The sequence below is a fragment of the Arvicola amphibius genome, chromosome 4, assembly GCF_903992535.2.
Source record: "Arvicola amphibius chromosome 4, mArvAmp1.2, whole genome shotgun sequence".
In the NCBI taxonomy this organism is placed as follows: domain Eukaryota; kingdom Metazoa; phylum Chordata; class Mammalia; order Rodentia; family Cricetidae; genus Arvicola; species Arvicola amphibius.
In genome coordinates, this window is record NC_052050.1 from 93,380,514 (window position 1) to 93,405,276 (window position 24,763).

At 50.0% G+C, this 24,763-nt stretch overlaps 1 protein-coding gene across 1 annotated transcript in view; it reads left to right on the plus strand.

Moving 5' to 3' along the window:
* Positions 1 to 24,763, plus strand: part of Sec14l5 (SEC14 like lipid binding 5) — a 38,157-nt gene that overhangs the window by 7,709 nt on the left and 5,685 nt on the right. Inside the window, exons 3-15 of the mRNA XM_038328943.1 lie at positions 8,594 to 8,743; positions 9,418 to 9,549; positions 10,459 to 10,587; positions 11,379 to 11,571; positions 12,942 to 13,054; positions 14,116 to 14,305; positions 17,376 to 17,464; positions 17,548 to 17,618; positions 18,133 to 18,304; positions 19,319 to 19,453; positions 21,422 to 21,556; positions 21,877 to 22,104; positions 24,403 to 24,581. Coding sequence (XP_038184871.1) covers positions 8,594 to 8,743; positions 9,418 to 9,549; positions 10,459 to 10,587; positions 11,379 to 11,571; positions 12,942 to 13,054; positions 14,116 to 14,305; positions 17,376 to 17,464; positions 17,548 to 17,618; positions 18,133 to 18,304; positions 19,319 to 19,453; positions 21,422 to 21,556; positions 21,877 to 22,104; positions 24,403 to 24,581 — 1,916 coding nt within the window. The remainder of the gene's footprint in view (positions 1 to 8,593; positions 8,744 to 9,417; positions 9,550 to 10,458; positions 10,588 to 11,378; positions 11,572 to 12,941; positions 13,055 to 14,115; positions 14,306 to 17,375; positions 17,465 to 17,547; positions 17,619 to 18,132; positions 18,305 to 19,318; positions 19,454 to 21,421; positions 21,557 to 21,876; positions 22,105 to 24,402; positions 24,582 to 24,763) is intronic.

Here is a 24,763-nt window from a genome sequence, read left to right on the forward strand (position 1 = left end):
TTCTCTATGTAGACCAGGCTGGCCTCACACTTAGAGAGATCCACTGTCTCTGCCTCCTGAGGACTGGGATTCAAGATTATCTCTTGAGACAGAGTCTTGCTCTGTAGCTCTTGGATGGCCTGGAACCCTTATGAATATCATGATGCCAGGATGGCTTTAGACTTGTGTCTATTCTCCTGCCTCTGTTTCCTGAGTTCTGAGATTATAGTCCTGTGCTACCATGTCTGGCATTAAAAAAAAAACAAAAACAAAAACAAAAAAATCCCACATTTTTTAGATTAAATTTACTAATTTATGTATGAGTGTTTTAACTGCATAGTGTGGTGTGTGTGTATGTGTGTGTGTGTGTGTGTGTGTGTGTGTGTATACCACATGCATGCCTGGTGCCCAAAGAGGTCAGAAGAGGGTGTTAATCTCTTGTAACTAGAATTGTAACTAGAATGATGTGAGCTACCATGTGGGAGCTGGGAACCAAATATTGGCCATCTGTAAGAGCAGCCAATATTCTTAACAGCCAAACCATCTCTCCAGCCCCTCTCCGGCACTTTTAAGGTATTTTTGTTTCCCTCCCCTCAAACTCTCACGTAGTTAAGGCTCAAATACAATATGCAGCCAATAATGCAATATGCAGCTAAGATTGGTCTTGAGTTCCTGACCCAGCTTCTAGGTGCTGGGGTTGTAGCTGTGTGCTACCTGCTTGGGTAGTCAACAGCACAGACCTAGAGACGTTGGTGCAGAGACCAAATGTTCCTGGTGCTGAGACATGCTGTCCGAAGTGTGTGCCTGTCGCTCACAGTGCAATACACACCAAGTTCACTGCTGCAGGCTGGGCTGCCACTCCGTGGCAGAGCACGTGCCAAGTGGGTTCCAGCTTCGGCTCCATAAACAACAGCAACAAAACAAAGCCCCACCATGGCAACTGCTTTATCTCTACTGTCAGTGACGCTAGGGACAAATGCATTGCTGGGCAACTGGCACCCCCAGAGGCCTCTCACCGCCCAGCTGAGACTACCTGCAAAACACCTCTCGCTCCACCACTGCCCTGGACTCTGGAGACCCTCTGCATTGCTTGGTCTACAAGCTAAACCGTCCTGAGTGTCTTGAAGGGAAGGAGTCGCACTGTGTTTTCCCTTTTGTGCATGGTTTCATTCCACTCAACTCCATCCAAGTTTTATTAATGTTTACACTTTGTTTGTTTATGTTATGGGGGGGGGGTAGCGCTCATGTCATGGCACAGTGTGAAGTCAGAAGACAACGTCTATCTGAGTCCGTTTCTTCTTCTATTTTATGGGTACTTTGGGGAGGGGTCAATCTCAGGTCACTTAGCAGCAAACACCACCACCTGCTGAGCCATCTCACTGACCCTGCACTCCTAGCCCGTAACCCACCCCCCTGTGTATGTGTGTGCATGATGGGTGTATGTATACGTAAGTGCGGGTACCCATGGAGCCAGAGGCATCAACTCCCTCAGAACTCGAGTTCCAGGCAGTTGAGAAGCACCTAACATGAGTGCCGGGAACCAAACTCAGATCCCCTGGAAGAACAGTGGGAGCCCTTCCCTGATGTCCTGCCCAGGCATCAGCTTTTATAGACTTCATCTCTCTCAGTAGTGTTTCACTGGGGACCAAGTGAAACTCTCTTAAAAATGTGTCTTTTGTGGGAGAGGAGGCTGTTAAAGATTCAAGCCATAGTTAGGGGAAGTTGTATCAGAATTCTGTTGCCTGGAGGTGGCCATGCAGCCAGGAATGCAGGACTGCCAGACTCCAGTCTTCCTTCTCTACCCACTAAGGGTGGGTCTCATTTTGCAGAATGGGTCCCATAAGATGTGGCTTGCCTGGACAGGCTCTGGGCCTTGGACCTGCTCTTTTGCTGAGCAGGCAAGCCCTGTTGTTCAACACCCTTTCTCCACTGCCACCACCTGGCAAAGAGGCTGTAACTTGATCCTCCTGTCACCCTGTGACCCCAGAAGGCCACACCGCATACCTATTTGGTCTGAACAGGCGCAGGCTTCCTTAGTGGGTGGCCAGGCCAAGTATGGGGACATGAGCTGGTGGCTGAGGTGCCTGGCAGGGACCGAGGTTGTGTGAGTGGTTGCGGCATAGGCAGACCCTGTAATCCACTGGTGGGAACAGTGCTCAACCACCCTGTCACCTTCAGGGTGGAGGTGTCATGCGCTGAGCTAGCATTTAAACTTCTGTTCCTTTTCTGAGTGTAGCACAGGAAGGGGATACAGGGCTAGCTCAACGGACTCTCAGACAGGCTCTTGCATGGGCTGAGCTGGGAGGGCAGACATACTCCCACACAACTGAGTGTCTATCCAAGAAGTCATGGGATGGGAGTGTCGGGACTGCACTAAACATGGTCTAAAACATGAGTTTACACCCCCCCATGTGTGTTTGTGATGCGCATATGTTTGTGTGTATGTGGTGTGTGTATTTGTGGTGTATTAGTGTGTATGCATACGTGTGTACACGGGTGACCATTTGGCTTGAGGGATAACACAATGCAAGAACCCAGAACCCATACTTTAGCGGCCAGGGGGTCAAATGTCAGCTTCTCTTCTCACAAACTGTGTGATTGCAGGCAAGTGGCTCAGTCTTTCTGAATTTAGGATTCTTCATACCCACATGATTACTGCCTACTTCCTTGGATTGTTGGAAGGGATAATGTGAAATGCCTGGAATGTTCCATCCTGACCCTCAGTGCTCACTGTTCATGTTGCCACAGCGACAGCCGACAGCTGCACTGTACACATCCCTTCTCGGGACTCAACACTAGGAACTCAAGCAAGATTTTCTGGGCAGTGACCACATTCTAGAACACTCCCCTGTGAAAAGGCAAGGGCCCTCCTGCTCCTGCCCTGGGGTAGGAAGTAGTGACTTATCTTTCTGCAGTTGGAGCAGCATCCTGTTTTCCCGGCTTTAGGATGAGAACGTGAAATATGACAGGCAGGAAGGAGTGGCTCAGTGGTGGAGCACCCTCCTTCTCGCCAGGCTAGTCTCCTGACTTCCCTGGCCTCCACTTACACGTCTGTGGAGGGGGAGTATCATAGAAATGTGACAGGGGACACCAGGCTTCCACATTGTTACGCCCTGTCGTAGTACTCTGAAAGAGGAACAGCGGTGTACAGCGTTCCTTGGTGACCACTGTCCTCGACACTGACAAGTAGCTTTGGGTTGCTTACCTCCCCATTGCACTGGAGCTCTGGGGGCCTCTGGGTGAAGATGGAGCCCTTTCTTTTACAGTTGTAGAGAGCCACCTGCTGCTAGTTAGCATCCCCAAAACTTGTTATCTGAGGTCTCCAGATGGAATTCTACCCATGGGAAGCAGGCCATCCATCGGCTGTGGTGCTGAGTCTGTGGCCTGTCCCCTCTCCCTGGATGCCATCTCGGGCCTTGACATGGTGATATGAGTTCCCTGATTGCATTGCCATTTGTGTGCCTGGGATGGAGCCAGGGATGGGGCAGAAGACTTCTGTGGGAAGCATGTTGTGATAACTACTCACCCCCATGCATGGACATGCGTGCACACACACACACACACACACACACACACACACACACACACAGAGCTGATTAATAAAAACCCAGAGACAGGACTTGGGGTTCAACTTGATGGTCAGAAAAGCAAAACAGTCAGTCACTGGGTCTTACCTTGATCTCAGTCCGAAATGGCGATCCTGCCTCCAGGAGTCTCAGAATGAGACTGTGTGAGAGCTGTCTCCTCCTGCCTTATATTCCTTGCTAGTGCTGGGATTAAAGGAGTGCACCCCTACCACCTGATTTCTATGACAAACTAGTGTGGCTACTGGGTTTAAAGGTGTGTGTCACATCTGTCTGGTCTGTAAGGCTGACCAGTGTGGCTCTTTTACTCTCTGAATTCAGGAAGGTTTATTTATTAAAATACAAATGAAGTATCACCCCCCCCCACACACACACACACTCGCACACACGCACACACGCACACACGCCTATCACTAGGCGTGTTGATAAGAGCTGTCGAGGAAATGAATGGGACAAAAGGATGGAGAGGAGGCAGCTATGGGGGGAGGTGCCCGGGATGAATCCCCAGAAGAAGGGTAGCTCCCTCCAGAAAGTCCTGGTGACTCATGCCTCCCACTCTCTCAGTCATCCAATAGATGATCTCAAGCCTGGGGACAACCGGTGCAAGGTCCTGTCGCAGGACAAGCTGGATACTGTTCAGAGCTAGCAAGGCTGGGACAGGGTTGGGGGCTGAGTGGGAGGTGGGTTGATGGACCTGGAGGCCAAGTAAGGAATGTGAGGTCTGTGTGTGTGTGTGTGTGTGTGTGTGTGTGTGTGTGTGTGTGAAAGAGAGAGAGAGAGAGAGAGAGAGAGAGACAGACAGACAGACAGACACACACACACAGAGAGAGAGAGACACACACACAGAGAGACAGAAAGAGAGTCTTTGCACGCTTACAGTTACATATGTAAAGGCCAGAGGTCAATCTCTTGTTCCTTAGGTGCTGCCCATCTCATTTTTTGAGGCAAGGTCTCATTGGTGGAGAACTCACCCAAATAGGAGCTAGGCTGGTTGTCCAGTGAGCCCCAGGGATCCACCTGTCTCCACCTCCCATCTCTTCATCGCTGGAATTGCAAACATGTACCACCACCTTGCCCAGCTTCTTTCACTTAGGCTCTTAGGAACTAAAGTCAACCCTTGTGCTTATAAGGTATGAGGCAAGCACTGTCCTTATGGAGCCTCCCCGAGCCCAGGGCTTGCTCCTTTGTCCACTTGTTTCTCTAGGGTGGCAGCAGGGACTTGACAGTAGTCCAAGACAGGGGGTGGTGCAGCCATGGCCATGCAGGAATTGAAAGACTTAGGGCAGAAAAGGGAAAGATGTGGCTGGACAGGCCCGGAGCACAATGTCTGGTTCTGTTTCTGAGCCTCCCACGGGAGCAAGTGCTGAGCAAGGGGTTCCTGGAGGAGAGAGGGGGCTGGGTACTCTGGATTCAAGTCCAAATTCATCATTTCATTCTGTGTGACCCGGGGTGAATCAATGAGTCAGTGAATCAGTGAGCTCTGGCTTCTGAATTAGTCAAAAGAAGAAATCCTTCCAAGGATGGGACAGAAGAGAGCTCGCAGCTGGAGGAGCACAGCCCAGACTTGCTGTGTGACTCTCATTCGGTGACATCCTTGCTGAGCTCTGGTGATACAGGAACTTAACCACCTCATTCCAGAGATGGCTCATTGGAGGCTCTGAGAGGACCAGTGACTTACCAGAGTCCCCTAGTTAGGAGGCAGCAGAAACCAGGTCTGCTTGAGTTTGTGCAGGGGTCACTTTCTGCCCACTTCCCAGATGCCACATCTGTTGCTGTTAACATTCCTTCCCCAGGAAGATATAAACAACATCTACCCCCCATTAAGGTCCCAACGGTGAACCAAAGTACCATGCCACCAAAGAGCCACATTTGGCTTACTTCAGAGCATGGGTGAGGGAATGCTTAGAGGAATATGTGTGACCCCGAAGACACTGCACCGGAAGGTGACCGCAGCGAGGATGAAGGCTCCCTCATAGCCTCGGAGCTAGAGATCTTCTGTCAGTTAAACTATATGCACCATATTCTTTAGCACCCCCGAGACCCCACATGAACTTCGAGCAGAACCGCATACAATGGCAGAAGGCGTGGTTGGGCCACTGATCCTCTCCACTCCCTCCTTCCATGAGAAAATATCAAAGGCACCCCAGCCTAATGGGCAGTGACAGCTTCTGCAAGCAGGCCCACCTGATCTGACGGAGATGGTGACTGTTCTCTGCAGCAGCTACCCAGAGGGGAGGTGGAGTCTAACGCAGCCCCATTCTCCTTCCTGCATTCGGTGCCTGCGGAGGAGTCAGCTTGTCATACCACCCTGGGCTGTCACTGTGTTCTGGACACAAGAATGCAGGCTTAGCACACATGAGACAAGGCCTTGAACTTTTGTTGGTTCTCCTGGCTCTGCCTACTGAGTGCTGGGATTATAGGTGTGCAACCATGCCTGACACATTTTAACCTTGTTTATTCCTTTTTTCTTTTCTTTCATTTTTTATTTAAACTTTCCCCATTTATTGTGTGTATGTCTGTGACGTGTATGCGGGAATTGATTCTCTCTTCCATGGAAGTTTTGGGAATAAAACTCAGGCTGTTAATCTTGTTGGGAAGTGCCTTTACCTGCCAAGCTATCCTTTCTTCTTTAAAACAGATTTCAGTAAATTCATGTGTGTGTTCAGGTGTCCTCAGAGCAAGAAGAGACCACTGGAGGCAGTTACCAGTCACCCAGTGTGATTCAGGTTCTCTTTTTTTTTTCTTTTTTTTTTTTGATTTTTCGAGACAGGGTTTCTCTGCAGCTTTTTTAGAGCCTGTCCTGGAACTAGCTCTTGTAGACCAGGCTGGCCTCGAACTCACAGAGATCCGCCTGCCTCTGCCTCCCGAGTGCTGGGATTAAAGGCGTGCGCCACCACCGCCCAGCTTCAGGTTCTCTTGAAAGCACTGACCACTCTTAACCTCTGAGCCATTTCTTCAGACAAAAAAACTCCGTTTTTGCTTTCTTATATTTTTTTAGATTATTAAATTTTATTTTATGTATATGACTATTTTGCCTGCATGCTTGTCTGTGCGCATCAGGCCAATATGTCAAACAGCATCAGATCCCCTGGAACTGGAAGTGTAGATGGTTGTGAGTTGCCATGTGGGTGCTGGGAATTGAACTGGGGTCCTCTGTAAGACTAGCAAGTGCTCGTAACTGCTGAGCCAGTTCTCCAGACCCGCCTTTCACTCTTCTGATGGAGTCTATTAAAGCCACAAAGCCTCAAGGAAAGTCCAGTTCTCTTTTTATTTTGACACCACAACTAGGGAAGTGTGGCCTAGCTCAAGGTCACAAGTTTGTTTGTTTGTTTGTTTGTTTTTCTGAGACAGGGTTTCTTTGTGTAGCTTGGAGACCACTCTGGAACTTGTTCTGTTGACCAGGCTGGCCTTGAACTCACAGAGGTCTACCTGCTTCTGCCTTCTAAGTACTGGGATTAAATGTGTGCACCGCCACCACCCAGCATGGTCACAAGTTTATTCCTGCCATTTTTGCTGTGTGATTCTGGGGGCAGAATCCAGGGCCAACCACATCCCCTCCATCAGTGAGCTAAGTTCCCAGCCTGAAATTTGTCTTAATATATGGAGCTTGTATCCTGTGACCTTACCAAACTTAATTATTAGTGTGTTGATACTGTGTGTGTGTGTGAATGAGTGTGTGTGAGTGTGTTTGTGAGTGTGTGTTGAGAGAGAGACATTGTGTGTGTGTGTGAGAGAGACTGTGTGTGTGAGAGAGTGTGTGTGTATAAGAGAGACAGAGAGAGTGTGTGTGTAAGAGAGTGTGTGTGAGAGAGTGTGTGTGTACGAGAGAGTGCGTGTGAGTGTGTGTGTGAGAGAGAAAGTGTGTGTGTGCGAGAAAGAGAGAGAGAGAGAGAGAGAGAGAGAGAGAGAGAGAGAGATTTCAAGGCTTCTTTTATGTAAGATAATGTAGTCTATAAATATAAATAGCTTCATGTCCTTTCAGACTGGGTTTCTGACCCCAGCCTGAACTTTGGTTTTAAATAGAACTGAGGCGAACTCACACCTGAGTCTTATTTCTTGAGTATGAAGTTAGCTACGGGTTTTCCCTCTGTGGATGCCAGTTTATTGGTGGTGTTATTATCATTTTTTGTTGTTGTTGATTTTTTGTCTTTGTTTTTTGTTATTTTTTTAATCAGGAAGGGGTGTTGCATTTTATCAGGTTCTCTCTGTGTGTGTGTGTGTCTGCCTCCGTGTCTCTATCTCTTTCTCTCACACCTGAAGGGCTGTTGTGTAACTTGGTTTGACACTCAGCACTTAGTTCTCATCCACATTGACTGAAGGTTTTTGTCGTGGTAATGGGGTCATAGGTCACCAAATTACAGCTCTTGTTTGGAGAATCCTCACTCATTACCTTTTCTGGACAAACATACATGCATTCCTTCTTAATGCGCATGTCTGGAGTCCCATGTTCTAAATCAAATTCCAGACTTCTCTGGTTACCTGAGGATCATGCTTCTTGGAGCCAGCCTGTGGGTACTCATGTCAGTGTTGGTGGTGTCTTCCCAGGAATGCTTTGTGAAAGGCATAACAGCCTTCATTTTTCTGGAAACCCATCTTTGTGTGGGAGCCATTCCACCTGGCCCAAGTTAGAAAGGCTCAGGTACCTTTTCTGAGAAATAGAAAATTTTTTTCCTTTTAGTGCTGAGCTAGGAACTAGGTCTAGTAGCTCAAGCTGTCACCCCGGCCTGAGAAGGCTGTGAGACTGCTTTCCACTGCAGAATGAGTTCAAGGACAAGCGGATCAACTTAGGGAGACCCTGCCTCGGAAAGGAAAGAGCTCTGAGGATGTAGCTCGGTGTTAGAGTGCTGGCCTTGTTGGGTTCAATCCTTAAAGTCACCAAAATAAATAAATAAAAAATACAAAAACTGTCCTGATGGGGCCTCTGTGTATCACTGCTCTGAAAAGGAGCCAAGAGGTGCATGTTGTTCTCACTGTGACTGGGTGCTTCTCTCTAGGGACGGAGCGTGAACTCACTGTCTCTCTGTCCACAGGCCTATGAGAAGCGCTTCCCCACCTGCCCCCTCATCCCTGTTTTCCTGGGCAGTGAAATCCTGGGCGAGTGGAGAAGCGCCGATGGGGCTGTGCACACGGTGGAGCGGAGCTGCCGACTGCGTGTGGATGCCCCGCGGCTGCTGCGGAAGGTGATCACGGGGCTGGAGTCTCGGTGTGCGGGCTGTGAAATAGGTCCACTTGCAGTGGAATGGGGACGCTGGAGCCTTGAGATCTTGGGAGGTATAGCAGCAGGAGAGCCCAGGCGTAGGGTCTGGGAACCAGAGGTAGGTGTGAATCCTGGGATGTAGAGTGGGGAGTGCAGGTTTCAGGGTTTGGGCCACAGCTGGATGGTGGAGGTGGCTGGGTGGTAGTGCTGTGTCTGAAACTGGTGAGAGGGCCGGACCTGACTGTCTGGTGACAGGACAAAGGACCCCCATCGGCGCGGTGCGTGGGTGGGGAACTCTTGGCTTGATGGTGGTGGCATCTAAAGCCCTGAGGGTCCTCAGGGTGGGAGTTATTTGAGAAAGGCTGAAAAGCCCAAGGGACCGAATTTTGTGTTGGGCGTGGCCTGAGCCAGTGTGGATGGTAGCGAGAGCAGGAGTCATCCCACCCCCAGGGTGGGTGTCTCTTGTTGGACTGGATGGCAGAGGGAGCAGGGTGTCTGTTTCTAGACTGGGGATGACACAGGCCAGGCTAGAGGGTGACAGGAGATGGAACTTGAATTTCTAGCTGAGGGATGACCCAGGCTGTGTGGGAGCGGGAGTGGGAATCAGGACGGGTGGCCTGCAGGCTAGCGTCTCTTCCTTGGGCTCTCCCTTCTCAGATTGCTGGTGTGGAGCAGGTGGTATTTGTGCAGAGAAACGTGCTGAACTGGAGAGAGAGAACCCTGCTGATCGATGCCCACAACGAAACCTTTGCCAGCCGAGTGACCGTGAAGGAAAACTGCCGCTACACAGTGAGTTCGCCTGGCCGACCAGGGACCCTGATGCCGTCCCAGGGCTGGGCCCTGTGTGTCCCTCCGGTCTTCCCTCCCCACATTCTCCTGGCCCCTCATGAGTGGGTTTTATTTCCCTCTCCTTTTTTTTTTTTTTGGTTTTTCGAGACAGGGTTTCTCTGTGGCTTTGGAGCCTGTCCTGGAACTAGCTCTTGTAGACCAGGCAGGTCTCGAACTCACAGAGATCCGCCTGCCTCTGCCTCCCGAGTGCTGGGATTAAAGGCGTGCGCCACCACCGCCCGGCTCCTCTCCTTTTTTTTAAAACCGAATGTCATTATGTAGCCCAGGCTAGCCTGGAAACTTGCCATTCTCCTGTCTCAGCCTCCTGAGTGCTGGGATTATAGGTGAGTGTCATCATACCCAGTGAAGATTTCTTTAAATTGCTGACATATATAAATATGTGAACATATAAGGATATTTAAAGTTTTTGTATATAAATATATGACACAATAACTATCAAAATATATCTAAACACATATTGATAATTTGTATCATATAAGTGATCTAAGCATCACACACACACACCATTTTATCTCTCTTTCTGTATGTGATTCTCTCTCTCTCTCTCTCTCTCTCTCTTTCTGAGACAGGGTCTCTTTACATAGCCATGGCTGTCCTGGAACTCACTATGTAGATGTAGACCAGGCTAGCTTGGAACTTGTAATTCTCTTGCCCCTGCCTTCTAGTGCTGGGATTATAGGTGTGCACCACCATGCCCAGCTTGAGAAGGGGCTCTTTGCTCCCCACACTTAGACTTTGCATCATTGTCTGGGTGGGGAACGCTGGCCATGGCAGGCTCTGGTGGCCACAAGAGGGAGAGAGCCCAGAACCCCATACTGAGGCCCTGCCGTGGCCCCTTCCCATCTGCAGGTCCATCCTGAGAATGAAGACTGGACTTGCTTCGAGCAGTCTGCCTCCCTGGATGTCCGGTCTTTCTTCGGCTTTGAAAGCACCTTGGAGAAGATTGCCATGAAGCAGTACACGGCCAACGTCAAGAGGGTGAGTGACTCTGTGCTAGCCACACCAGGAAGGTGCACAGGCCTGCTCTGCCACCAACGGCTCCCCTGGCACTGGACAGCAGCCCTGGCTTCTTATTTCTGAAATGAACACTGGGGTCATAACCACACCAGTGAGGTCACAAGTGAGTAGAACTGGCTTGTTCTGGAGGCGTCCTGACACGGTCCCTGTGCTCCTAGGTGCTGCAGTAAGTTCAAGGCCAGCCTAGGTACTCAGTGAGATAAACAGCTGGAGGCACAGCTCAGTATGGAGCACTTGCGTAACATACGTGAGGCCCTGGCTTCAATCCCCAGAACCAGGTCATGGAAAGAAAAGTCTCACTGAGGCCAGAGTCAGGATTTAGTGGTGCCTAAAGTCTACCAGTGAGGGGCTGAGGGTGTGGCTTAATTTTAGAGTGACTACCTAGAATCCTCCAGTGAGGGATTGCAGGTGTAGTTGGGTGGTAGAGCACCTAGCCTGTGGGAGACCTTGGGTTTCGCTCCCAACACTACAAAGTCACTGTTTATTTCAATGGCCTGAAACTCCAGGTCAGATAGTGGCCTATTTACCAGGTGGACAGTTTTCTTCTAGTGAAACACATTACCAATATAAAACTGAGCTATGTGCATCTGTCCTGTGTTTAGTCTTGCTCATCCCACTCCTCTTGCCCTGTTTTAGCTGTGCAATAGCCATATGTCAGGACTGGGACCTGAGCATGTATGGTTCCTCAGAGCCGGTGTGGTGACCTCCCAGTGCTGCTTGCCTGGTGACATCTTTGGGTCTGTTGCTTCCAGGGGAAGGAGGTGATTGAGCACTACCTGAGTGAGCTCCTTTCCCAGGGAACATCTCACATTCCCCGCTGGACACCTGCCCCAGTCTGGGAGGAAGATGCCTGCAGCCAGGCTGTGCAGCAGTGTCCCAGCTCAATGGTGACAGATGACCCCAGTAATGCCCCAGGCCCTGATCCTGAGATGGCCACAGCGGATGGTAGGTGACTCCAAGTCTGTGCTCTCACCTGTGGCTCTAGGAAGCCTGCCACACCGCCGGGCTCCCCGAAAAGAGGAAAAGGTGCTGTAGGTTGCCAGGGTTAGGGACAGTCTGGCATCCACTCAGCCTCCTCCCTTGCTTCTCAGAGTCGATCTATTTCTAGACCAGGAACTGACCTCTGGTGGCTTGAGGATATTTTTAATTGCATGAGTAATGCAAGATCATGGTAGCAAAATATCTAAACGAACTGGAAGATGAATAGTGAGAAGTCAGGGCTGGAGAAGTGGTTCAGTCAATAAAGTGCTTGTCTTGCATGAATTGCTTCTCCCAGACCCCACTAAAAAAGCCACCAGGCACAGTGTGCCCACTCATGATCTTACCGCTGGAGACGTGCCAGCCGAGACTAAGTGGTCCTATCTGGAGAGCCCTATACCAGTGAGAGATTCTCCCTCAAACAAAGCCAAGGGAGGTGATACCTGAGGAACCACACCTGAGATTGGCCTCCACATACATATACACATGCGCCTGATATCACACATGCACACATGGACACATGCAAAAGAAAAGGATGATGATTCATTCCCTCTCCCTAGAGTCTTCAGTAGTTCTGTGTTCATAAAGCTTGCTGGGGCATATGGCACATGAGGGCACACACCTCCTCATGCATGTGTAAATGCATATTCACACTTAGAAGATATGGAATGGGTGGGAGGATGCCAGGCATCCTTTTGTACTTTGGTGGTCCTCACTAATGCTGTTAGCACACACACACCAACACCTCATCGTACCGTATGAATGCTCTATGCCTTACTAATATTGGCTTGTTATTATCATTATTGAGACAGGAGCTGGCCCTGAATTTGGTATGCAGCCGAGGATGACCTCGAACTTACAAGCATGGTGCAGGCTATTTTAGTCTACTTTAGAACTTACTGCAAATCATATGGTATATGAAATCATATCGTGTGTGGGGGCCAGTAAGCAGCTCCCTTCCATGGCCTCTGCACCATCTTCTGCCTCTATGTTCCTACCTTGTTTGAATTCTCCTGACTTCCTTCTGTGGTGAACAGTGACGTGGAAGTGTGAGCCAAGCAAACCCTGTCCTCCCCACGTTGCTTTGGTCACAGAGTCTCATCGGAGCAGTAGGAACCCTAATGAAGATGCCAGATTTGGTGACACAAACCTGTATCCTAGCACTTGGGAGGTGTGGGTGGAAAGAGCAGGAGCTCAAAGGTAGCCTCTGCTATATAGTGCATTTGAATCTAGCCTGGAGCACGTGAGACCCTGTCTCAAAACCAAAAAACAAAAAAGAGGGAGACGGATGGTCTCTTACTCCCCCTGCCCTGAAACCCCCATTTTCCTCTCTCCAGGGCACAAGCTGGATGCAGACTACATCGAGAGGTGCCTGGGGCATCTCACTCCTATGCAGGAGAGTTGCCTGGTCCAGCTCCGACGCTGGTTACAGGAGACTCACAAAGGCAAGGTGGGTGTGGGGCAAGCACGTTAGTGACAGGAGTCGGCCTAGGACTTGGGGAGGAAAGATAAGCAAGCTTATGCTATCAGTAATACTAAAGATTTATGTTTTGATTCATTTGCATCATGTCTGTCCTATCAGTCCTTTACACACACTGACACCACCACCCTCCTGCTAGTGATATTTGGGGCCAGGAAGTTCTTTGGTGTTCGTGTTTATTATGTGTATTGTAGGGTGTCTGGTAACACCCCTTGTCTCCAGTCAGTAGATGCCAGTTCCTTGCCCCATGCAGGTATGACAATGTGAAATGGCCCTTGGCATGGGCGTATGTCCCCTGGGGATGTGTGTGTGTACATGCACAATCAGGTGCAATTGAGGATCATAGCTATATAGTACCATGCTCATTTGACCGTGGACTCTGTCCTTTTCTAAGAGTCAAATGACTTAATAAGGGTGATTGTTGATTGTCTAGCTTAGGCCTTTAAGTTCTAGCTCCAGTAACATGAATGTGCACCACATACCTCAGTCCCAAGCAGGACTCTGTCGTCAGCGCTACTGAATCAGAACTTCTTGCTTAGCACGGATCACCTACCTTTCCCTCCCCAGCCCTGGGGCCAGACAAGAGAGTTGCTCATTGTGGGCCTATGGTATAACCTGTCTGCAAATGTAAAACAGGGACATTGTTCATATCATGTGGGTCACAAACACTGATCCACATCAAGTGCTTAGGGCGGAATCTGGCTCAAAGGAAGAACCCCAGAAAAGACAGCTTGTACGAGGATTGGTTTTGCACCGATGTTATATTGGGAAAGGAAGAGGAGTAGAAGGGGGCGGGAGAGAAGGGGGTGGAAGAGGAGTTAGCCCAAGGAAAGATGCTATTTCCAAGACAAACAGGGAGTGATGCTAGGCAGCCACAGTGTGCAGCTGTTCACCACAGCCCTTCCGCCTACCATTTCTCTTTGCTTTGGGCTATTTTCCCCAGCTGTTTTGCAGATGAGGGTCACTTCTGTTGCTTCATCTGAAGGGTTGGAAGTACCGTTCTGTGGTCTTATCCCTTCTCTGTCTCTCAGATCCCCAAAGACGAGCACATCCTGCGCTTCCTGCGGGCACGAGACTTCCACCTGGACAAGGCCCGGGACATGTTGTGCCAGTCCCTGAGCTGGCGGAAGCAGCACCAGGTGGATCTCCTTCTGCAGACCTGGCAGCCCCCTGCTCCCCTGCAGGAGTTCTATGCGGGCGGTTGGCACTACCAGGACATAGGTGTGTCCCACATCTGAGCCGTGTGTGAGCACCGAGGATACTGTACATGATACACCCCATGCTGACACCTCATGTTCCCTTTTAGATTTCTGGGGCGTCTGGAGATACTTATGACGTGTTACCTGGCTATGCAGAAGGTGGAATAGGCATAGATTTTGGTCTTGGGAAAATGTTTCTGCCCTAGGGCCATTGTAAGTCACACTCTTGTTAATATAGTATAGATTGACATAATCAGCCAAAGCAAATTGGTACTAAAGCAACAGGTGCCAGCTCTGGAGGCTGGAAGTCTGAGATCAGAAGACAGCGGGCCTAGGGGTGTAGTTCAATTGGCAGAATGCTGCCTAGCATGCACAGGGCCTTAGGTTGGATCCTCAGCACTTCATAGAGCTGGGTTTGGTGGGACACATCTGAAATCCCAACACTCGAGGTGGAGGCAGAGACATCAGAAGTTTATGGTTATTCTCAGCTATATAGTAAGTTCAGAGCCAGCCTGGGCTAGAGATCCTGTCATTCATAAACAAGCAAATAAACAAATGGAGTCAAGAAGCTCTAGGGGAGAGTCCTACCCCTCCCCTTTCAGTGTTTGATAGCCCCTGAGTTTGTGGCTGCACCGTTCTTAATTTCTTCTCCCACTTGGCGTGGCCTTCCCTGTAGGTATCTGCATGTCCTTTCACCACCTCACAGGGGCCCGGGGTCGTTTATAACCCACCCACATCCCTCCTGATGTCATCTTGAGATCCTTAGTTGACATCTGTAGCTCTGTTTACAACTTAGGTCCCATCTGAAGGTTCTGGGGGACATAAGTTCTTGGGGGACACTATTCTTCCTATCTAGGTACCCTTTCCATATTTAAAAAGTATACAGTCCTGAGGCCAATGACTGTTGTGTTTTTTAAGGTCTTTTATGAAAAATGGTGCCCAAGCTGATAATGGCAAACACTTGGCTCTCCTGAAGAACAGGCCGGGGTGGTTTCTTAACACATAGTCAACTCCTTATTCATGGCTTCCGTATTTGTGAACTCTCCCTACTGGCTATTTTGAAATTTCCCAAACTAGTAGTTTGTTCCAGGATATGTGTAGAATGGTAAGCATTTCCAGTACTCTGAGAGGCTGGGGAGGGAGATGGCTCAGTCGGCAAAGTGCTGGCTGTGCAAGATAAGGCCCTGAGTTCAAATCCCAGCACTCACTAGAGAACTAGGTGCAGTCACATGTGCTTGTAGTCTCAGTGATGTGGAGACAGGAGGCTATCTGTGGCTCACTGTGGAGATAGGGCTATCTGAGGCTCACTGTGGAGATAGGGCTATCTGAGGCTCACTATGGAGATTGGACTATCTGAGGCTCACTGGCCAATCTAGGCAAATTGGTGAGTTCTAGGTTTAACAAGAGATCCTGTCACATAAAAAAAAAAAAAACCATGATGGACACTGGGTGATGGTGATGGTGATGCACACCTTTAATCGTTGCACTCAGGAGGCAGAGGCAGGAGGATTTTTAAGTTTGTGGCCAGCCGAGTCTACAGAGTGAGTTCTAGGACAGCCAGAGCTACATAGAAAAGCCCTATCTTGAAAAAAAAAAAACGCAAAAAATCTTGATGGAGAATAAATTAATTAATTAAAAGATATAGAGGATGAAATCTGATGTTGACCTTTGGCTTCTACACTCACACACACACACACACACACACCATACTCACACTCATACACACACCCGCCACACCACACACACACACATACACACACATGCACACACAGAGTCACCTGGCACACAGGATCTCTGTTGAGGTTGGCCAAGTTTGTTCTGTGTTTCTCGTTTTTTTTTTTTTTTTTTTTTTTTTTTGGTTTTTCGAGACAGGGTTTCTCTGCGGCTTTAGAGCCTGTCCTGGAACTAGCTCTTATAGACCAGGCTGGTCTTGAACTCACAGAGATCTGCCTGCCTCTGCCTCCCGAGTGCTGGGATTAAAGGCGTGTGCCACCACTGCCTGGCTGTGTTTCTCCTTTTTTTAATTAAACTTTATTTTATGTGCATGGGTATTGTGTCTGCCTATATGTTTATACAGCACATGTGTACCTGAAGAAGGTATTGGATCCTCTGGAACTGGAGCCACAGACAGTTGTGAACTGCTGTGGGGGTGCTGGAATTGAACCCCAGGTCCTCTGGAGGATCAGCCAGTACTCCCAAACACTGAGCCATCTCTCCTGCCCATATATCTTCTTGTAGCTGTCTTGTTCTAAACAAGTGTCCTTTTCTTGTGACACTTTCTTGTCTTGGAAAGGTTATTTTTATGTGTGTATGAATCCGTGTGTGTGTGTGTGTGTGTGTGTGTGTGTGTGTCCACAGAAACCAGAAGAAGGCTTTGAATCTTTTGGAACTGGAATTACAGGCAGTTGTGGCTTTCTTCTTCTTCTTTTTTTTTTACATGTTGAATGTTTATTTAGGGGGTTATGGAGGGGAAAGGGAGAAGGGGCAGAGAGAGAGAGAGAGAGAGAGAGAGAGAGAGAGAGAGAGAGAGAGAGAGAGAGAGAGAAGAGAGGAGAAAGTTGTGGCTTTCTGATGTGGCAACTGAACTCTGAACCTCTGAAAGAACAGTATGTTTTTTTTGTTTTGTTTTGTTTAACTCCTTGAGCCATCTCTCTACCTCCCAGCTTTTAGATTTTTTTGGGAGAGGGTGGCTTATTTTGCTGTTTAAAATAGCTAGCAGTGTTTGTCTAGTAGTTAAGGCCTGACATCCTAGCAGCTACTTCAGGAGCTGAGGCAGGAGGATTGCAAGTTTAAAGCATGTGTTGGCTACAAAGTGAATTCAAACCTGGCCTGGGAACTTAGTGAGACCCTATTTCAAAACACAGTGTGAGACGAGAACTGGAGATATGACCTGGCAGTAGGGGACCCGCCTGCGTGAGGCCCTGGGTCCCAACCTTAGTACCACAAGAGGGAACAGCCAACCGGGATGGGATAGCTCAGAGCACAGGGTGGATGCGCTGTTTCCTGTGTGCAGGACCTTTGCCGGTTCCTGATGTCAACACTCCCCCTAAAAGCTATCTCTTCTCTTTGCTGGGCTCCGCCCACTCGCAAAGATGGTCGCCCGCTGTACATTCTGCGCCTGGGCCAGATGGACACCAAAGGCCTGATGAAGGCAGTAGGCGAGGAGGCGCTGCTGCAGCACGTGAGTGGGTCCTTCTCTGGCGTCGGGGGTCTGGGGGCGGAGCAGCATACCCAGCTGTTCTCAGTACCACGCCTGCCTTCTAGGTTCTTTCTGTCAACGAGGAAGGACAGAAGAGATGCGAAGGGAACACGAGACAGTTTGGCCGTCCCATCAGGCAAGAACCCGAATTGGGGACGAAAACCCAAAGCAGGCTAGCTAACGCTGACTGCGCATGTGCGGGGCCAGGTAGCTGGCTAAGCGCTGTGGGACAGTGCAATCCCTTAATTCTTACAATGATCTGCTGAGGCAGGACCCCTGGCCTGGGTTTTGCTGGTGGAGGAACCGGGACTCTGGCTGAGATAATTTGAACTGTTCCTGACTGTTCCACCCTTAGCTCCATAGTTCCTCCCCTTTGCTTCTTAAGGCCAGCCTTCCTCCTCAGCTCCGATGAGACCTTTTTCCTCTTAGGGACCCATTGTTCCCCTCTTCCTCCCGTACATTTCCATTTCTGGGTTGAGTAACCTACAGGGACTGTGAAAGTGTCCCGTGTCCCTGCTTCCAGCCCTGCCTTCCTGAGCCCTTTGCTTCATTCCAGGTGTTTGCGGGGGAGGAGGGGAAAGGCGGTGGTGCTGGAGGCCCTGGGAGGTGGCAGAGCCAGGTAGAGCCCCAAGGTCCCGTGTCTGTCACAGCTCCTGGACCTGCCTACTGGACCTTGAGGGCCTCAACATGCGGCATCTGTGGCGGCCGGGGGTGAAGGCTCTGCTGCGGATGATCGAGGTGGTGGAGGACAACTACCCCGAGACCCTGGGCCGGCTGCTCATCGTGCGTGCGCCCCGCGTATTCCCGGTGCTATGGACGCTGGTGAGATCAAGAGCCAGAGTGGGGCCACAGTGGGTGAACCCTCTCCCTGAATGATCAGGCAGAGATGGTGCAGATCCTAGGTTGTCAGGCTCCTTTTCTGGAGATGGACAAATAACTGGATTATGGTAGGGGTTTTATGACATGATGAATGGACCAAAAGCCTATAAATCATGCTTTTTTTTCCTTTTTGGTTTTTCGAGACAAGGTTTCTCCGTGTATCCCTGGCTGTCCTGGGACTCTCTTTGTAGATCAGGCTGGCCTTGAACTCACAGAGATCCACCTGCATCTTCCTCCTGAGTGCTGGGATTAAAGGTGTGCGCCACCACCACCCGAACCCTGCACTTTTTAATTTTATGTTTTTGGGCATAGGTATTTATTCACGTGGGTGCACACGTGTGTCAGGTCCGCTTGCACATATGCACATTCATGCAGCAGTCAGGTCGACCTTGGGTGTCCTTTCTCAGGAGTGTTCCACTTAAGTTTTTGAGACAGGATCTTTCACCGAACATGGAGCTCACTCATTAGGTTAGGTTAGCCGGCCAAGGAGTCCCATGGATTCAGGCCAAGCCCCAAGCACTGGATTGACAATTGGGTGCCCCCAAACCCTGCTTTTTTTTTTTAACATGTGTGTTCTGGATTTCAAATTCAGTTCCTCATGCTTGTGTGACAAGTACTTTACTGACTGAGCCATGTCTTTGAAAAGATAAAAAACAACTAGCTGTAGTGGTGTACACCTTTAAAACCAGGACTCATGAGGCAGAGGCAGGAGGATTTCTGTAAGTTCTAGGTCAGCTAGGTCTACATGGTGAAATCCTGTGTCCCCCCAAAAAAAGATCAAGTTAGGAGCCTTTTCAAAACAAAGCAAAAAACCCAAAACCAAAAAATAAATAAATAAAAATAAAAAATAAAGTAAAAACAAATAAACACAACCAAACCAAAAATAAAATGAAATAAAGCCAACCAGTAAAATGACCGATTCGATTTTCTGCTCTATGACTTTGGCCCCGCCCACAGGTCAGCCCCTTCATCAACGAGAACACCAGGCGGAAGTTCCTCATCTACAGCGGCAGCAATTACCAGGGCCCTGGCGGCCTGGTGGACTACCTGGACAAAGATGTGATCCCTGACTTCCTGGGAGGAGAGAGCGTGGTGAGTCTGGCTGTGGTCCTGGGTCTCAGAAAGGAGCGGGGCAGGTGCCTGGAAACCCAGACTTCTGGGGCCAGGAAGCTGATGGGCAGCTCTTTAGGGGATCCTGCCCCCCTTCCTCTCGCCAAAGGGAGATGCTGACTTTAAGTGGGGATAGGCCTGGCTGTAGAAGCTTCCCCAGAGAGGTGAAATCTCTTGAGGTGGGGTCTTCCTTTGGCTCTTTTAAAGGCAGCGAGGGCTGGAGAGGTGGTACACCATTTAAGAGTACTTACTGAGGCTGAAGAGATGGTTCATCAGCTAAGGACACTGGCTGCTTTTCCTCAGGACCTGAATTTATTTCCAGCACCTACATGGTGACTCACACCAGCTGTAACTCCAGTGTTAGGCAATCTAGTGCCCTCTCCTAGCCTCCATAGGCATTGCATGCATGTGGTACATAAACATGCTGACAAAAAACATCCATACACATAGAAATAAATGTTAAAACATTTCAAAAAGAGCACTTGCTATGCAACTTAAGGATCTCATCTAGGAAGGCAGGAATTCACAAATGCACAAATCCAGGGCAGGCAGATGCTGGAGGACAGAGGTGGCTTGTTGGTTTCTAGCCTTACTAAGAGAATTGAGCCCCGGGTTCAGGGAGAGACCCTGTCTCAAAGGAATAGACAGTGTGATGGGAGACCCCCCAATACCCTCTTTTGGCCTTCCCCCACATTTGTGCCTTGTGCATAAATTTACACACACACACACAAACACACACACACACACACACACACACACACACTAAATAAATAAACATCTTTTTAAAGGTAGTAAGTGAGCCAGGCCCAACCCATGGCCCCTTCACCTGGGATGCTCAGTGAAAGCAGTGTCCGGACTCTCTTATGCTCCCAGGAGGGCAAACCTGGTCGTGCTCTCATTCCCATGTCCATCTGTGAGCACACTCGTCAGTCCCCCAGCACAAAATGCTGCACAGACGCTTGTCAGTGAAATGGTTTGCTTAGGAACTTTGTCCGAATTGACTGCTCTGTTCTCATGATACAGATGTAGGATTTCTTTTGGGTGGCCGACCTACAGCTCTCTCAAGGACTTACTGAAAGAAAATGGGCAGCGACTGACCCGCTATCCATCCTCCCTTTTTGTTTTCAAAGTGAAACAAGGAAACTTGTTGTGTGTCTATGCTTGGGGTCTGAGGCTTGGCCTTCCAGGGCACCTTTGTCTGGGAGACATCTATAGAAATAGACAGGCCCACGCTGGTCATTCCCACTGCTGAAGGAAAGATGCTGCCCCCACTTAGAATGTATTGCAGAAGAGGGAACCACACCTAGCCAGACACCATGAAAAGGGCCAGGAGGGGGTTTCTCTCTCTCTCTGTGTGTCTCTCTCTGTGTCTCTCTGTCTCTGTCTCTCTCTGTCTCTCTCTCTCTCTCTGTGTGTGTGTCTCATTTTGTGTGTGTCGGGTACACAAATGCCACATCATGCATGTGGAGGTTGGACAAAGGCCTGCCGGAGTGCGTTTTGAAAAATGGAACTCAGGTTCAGACTTGATGACAAGTGCCCTTAGGCACTGAACCATCTCACCAGACACTGTTTTGTTTTGCTCTTAAGAAGGATCTCACTGTTTAGTCCAGGCTGGCTCAGAACTTGGGGTCCCCCTTCCTGAATTCCGGAATTATAGGCATGAACCATCATACTTGACCCAAACATAGTTCTGTGCCCTGGTCAGTCATGTTCACCTTGTGTGATCTTGGGAGAGAAGCCTGCCCTCCTTTATGGCTCCATCTTCCCTCTTTCCTTAAATGAGAAGAGTGTGTTTTACCCTGCTATTGGTTCTGAGGGTTCCAGAGGGTGGTGTCACAGGAGCCACTGCCCAATAGGGGTCACTATTCTAAGCTGTTTCAGCGCGCACTGGGCACCTGATGGGGCAACCCTGACCTGCTAACCTTCTTAGTCTTTGAAACCTCCCCTCAGTGTAATGTCCCAGAAGGAGGCCTGGTCCCCAAGTCTCTGTATCTGACCGAAGAGGAGCAGGAGCAGGCTGACCAGCTACGGCAGTGGAGTGAGACCTACCATGCAGCTAGTGTGTTCCGTGGAACCCCCCACGAGGTGCCACCTGGTCTGGGAGGACATGGGTGGGGCGGTGTCTTGGATCACGTTCCTTCAGATTGGTTGTGGGGTGATTCCAGTCTCTCAGTTTCAGCTCTGTCCAGGAAGCTTTGGGACATGGGATGGTTGCAGAATCCCTGGGTGCCCTTACTCTCCTGGCACCTGCAGTTGACCCTGAGTGACCAGGCCTGGGGGGAGGGAATAGTGTGTGTGTGTGGGGGGGGTCTTAGCAGCTCATCCTGACCACAGGGAGACTGATAAATGACCAGAGAAGAACACCCTGACCCTGGGGCTCTTCCACCTCTACTCCCCTTATGCAGGTTGCCGTGGAGATTCCAGAAGGAGAGTCAGTCATCACCTGGGACTTTGACATTCTCCGAGGAGACGTGGTGTTCAGTCTGTATCATGTAAAGCAGGCACCCACGCTCGGTTCCCAGGAGCCTGGGGTTAGAGTCAGTGGGCAGCTCATCGACAAGAGCTGGGTCCTTGGGGCAGATTACAGCCGTGTAGAGGCGCCCCTCATCTGCCGGGAAGGCCAGAGCATTCAGGTGCGTAGGCATGGGCTTTGGTTACTGACTCAGCATGGGGTATCAAGCACCCTCCCAGGCCAGGTCTCTGGGGAGGCAGCTGTGGACAAAGAGGATGTGCTCCCAGCTTCTGGGACCTTGCAGGGCGACTGGGGAGAGAGACCCACAGTGTCTGTGTAACAGGAGGTCCTTCTCCACCCCAGAAGGCTCCATGGAGGGCGGATGGGGCACTGAGCTAAGAGGCCAGGGAGGTCTTGGAGCCGCAGTTTCCCCGCGAGGAAAAGAAATCATTAAATGGCCTAAGTGAGGCTGGGGCCATAGCTCAATCAGTGAAGTGCTCGTCTTTCTTGTAAACACAAAGACCTGGGTTTGGCCAGGCGGTGGTGGCGCACGCCTTTAATCCCAGCACTCGGGAGGCAGAGGCAGGCGGATCTCTGAGTTCGAGGCCGGCCTGGTCTACAAGAGCTATTTCCAGGACAGGCTCTAGAAACTACAGGGAAACCCTGTCTCGAAAAACAAAAACAAACAAACAAACAAAAAAAGACCTGGGTTTGATCCTCAGAACCCATGTGGAAAAAAAGCCAAGTGTGGATACATACTCGGGCACAATTACATGCATACACGTGGGGCCCCCAAATGGCTACCACTGGTGCCATTTAAATCAAACAAAATTTCTTGTCTCTACATTCAGAAGGCCACAGGTCCAAAGTCAAGGAGCCTGCAGGGGTTTCCTAAAGGCTCGAGGAAGGGTTCTTTCTTGCCCCTTTGGTGGGTCCCCGGCTTGTCCTCTTTGGCTCTGCCCTCCATGCCCCTGTTTTGTTCAGGTCTCCTCCCCTCTCTCCTGTTAGGATAGCAGTAGTTGTGTTTGGGATTGACCCTAAATCCTTAGCTCAAAAACGGAAGAATCATGCAAATAAGGTCATCTCTCTGAGGTTCTGGGTGGACATGGATTTGTGGAGACAATTTTCAACCCATGTCATCACCTCATGGTGAGTGAAGGATGGGACTTTGGAACCCCAAGTCCCACTTTCCCATGTGAGTTCATTGCAGAAGAGGGCCTTCAGGGTGGTCGGGGCTAGCGAGGTGGAGGGGATGTCACAGGTGGAAGGAATGGCAAGGACTACACTAGAGAAAGAAGCAGGAGATGCCATGGGCCTGGGATGAGCTGTGAAGCCAGAGGAAGCCTGCACAAGTGGAATGGCCCCCAGGTCAGCAGCCAAATCCAGCACCCCAAGACCCTGGCCTCAGAATCTTCCCAAACACCCCCACTATGAAGTTTTGAATGTAGGGCTGGGAGTCCACATCTCCTGCCTCCTATGATTCTGGCATGAAGGTTTCCATGGCAGCTGAGAATCCATGGGTCTAGGGTCAGAACATGAATGTGTAATTGAGTTGTGAGTACCATGCTCATTCCCACAATCTCCCCATGAGGGCACTGTTACAGGCAGTGATATACCCCTGCACACACACATTCATTCTCTCAGATACACACATGTACATATGCACATGTACACACACATTTACACATACACACATACATATACATTTACACATAAACACACACATGCACATATATGCACAGAGAGACACCCAGCCACCCAAAACACATATATACTCACACAAACACATAACACAGATACACTGACACACACAGACCCCCACACACATTCTCTCTCTCTCTCTCTCTCTCTCTCTCTCTCTCTCTCACACACACACACACACACACACACACACACACACACAGTCAGAGTCCTCTGAAGGCTCTGTGGAGCCTTGCAGATCACAGCCAGCTCCCCACCATCCCACTGAACATCCCCACAGTGTTTCCTCAGGGCTGCCCCACCTCCAACCTTCCCACAGCTTCCTCCGTGTCCATCCATACAGTCTCCCTAGCACCCCCTAGTGGCTTCTCAGAAGCCCTTGGATTGTAGAACTCATCTCATCAGCTGAGACACAAACCCATCTGCTGCCCTGAACCCCTATACCCTAGTATCTCCTCCCCTACAGTAAGCAGGAAGCTCTGGTCCCAGGGATATGGCAGTCACCACAAGGAGGCTTCGGGAAATGTTTATATAGGATTTCCTGGGGTATTGGAAAGGACCAAATAGAAGGAGCCTCCTTTCCCAAGCTTGGCACAGAAAATCCATGAAGGCTCAACCTCCCATCCCATCTCCAGGAGAACCCAATTCCCCATCTTGTCCTCAGGAGGGCCCAGTGGAATGCAGCTCCCCAACCTGTCCCCACCTTGTTTCCAGGGGAACCCATTTCTCCATCCCTTCCCCAGGAGAACCTGGGCTTACTGTGGGTTCTGTGTTTCAGGGTTCCCATGTGACTCAGTGGCCTGGCACCTACCTGCTCCAGTGGCAGATTCACAGCCCCTCTGAGAGTGTGGCCTGCAGCCTTCCCGGTGTGGATGATGTCCTGACAGCTCTGCACAGCCCTGGCCCCAAAAGCAAACTGCTGTACTACTGTGAAGTGCTGGCATCCCAAGACTTTAGGTAGGGGAGGCCTGGGTCTCCCTCCTGCTCTGGCGACATGGCTGCTTCTGTGATTGCTGACTGATTGTGCAGTGGCTTGGGGTTGGCTTCTCTTGGGTGGACATCAGTAGCCCTCTCTCAAATGCTGACCCTTCACCCTCTGAAGAAGCAGACCCCTTTTGAAGGATCTCAGTGCACCAGGC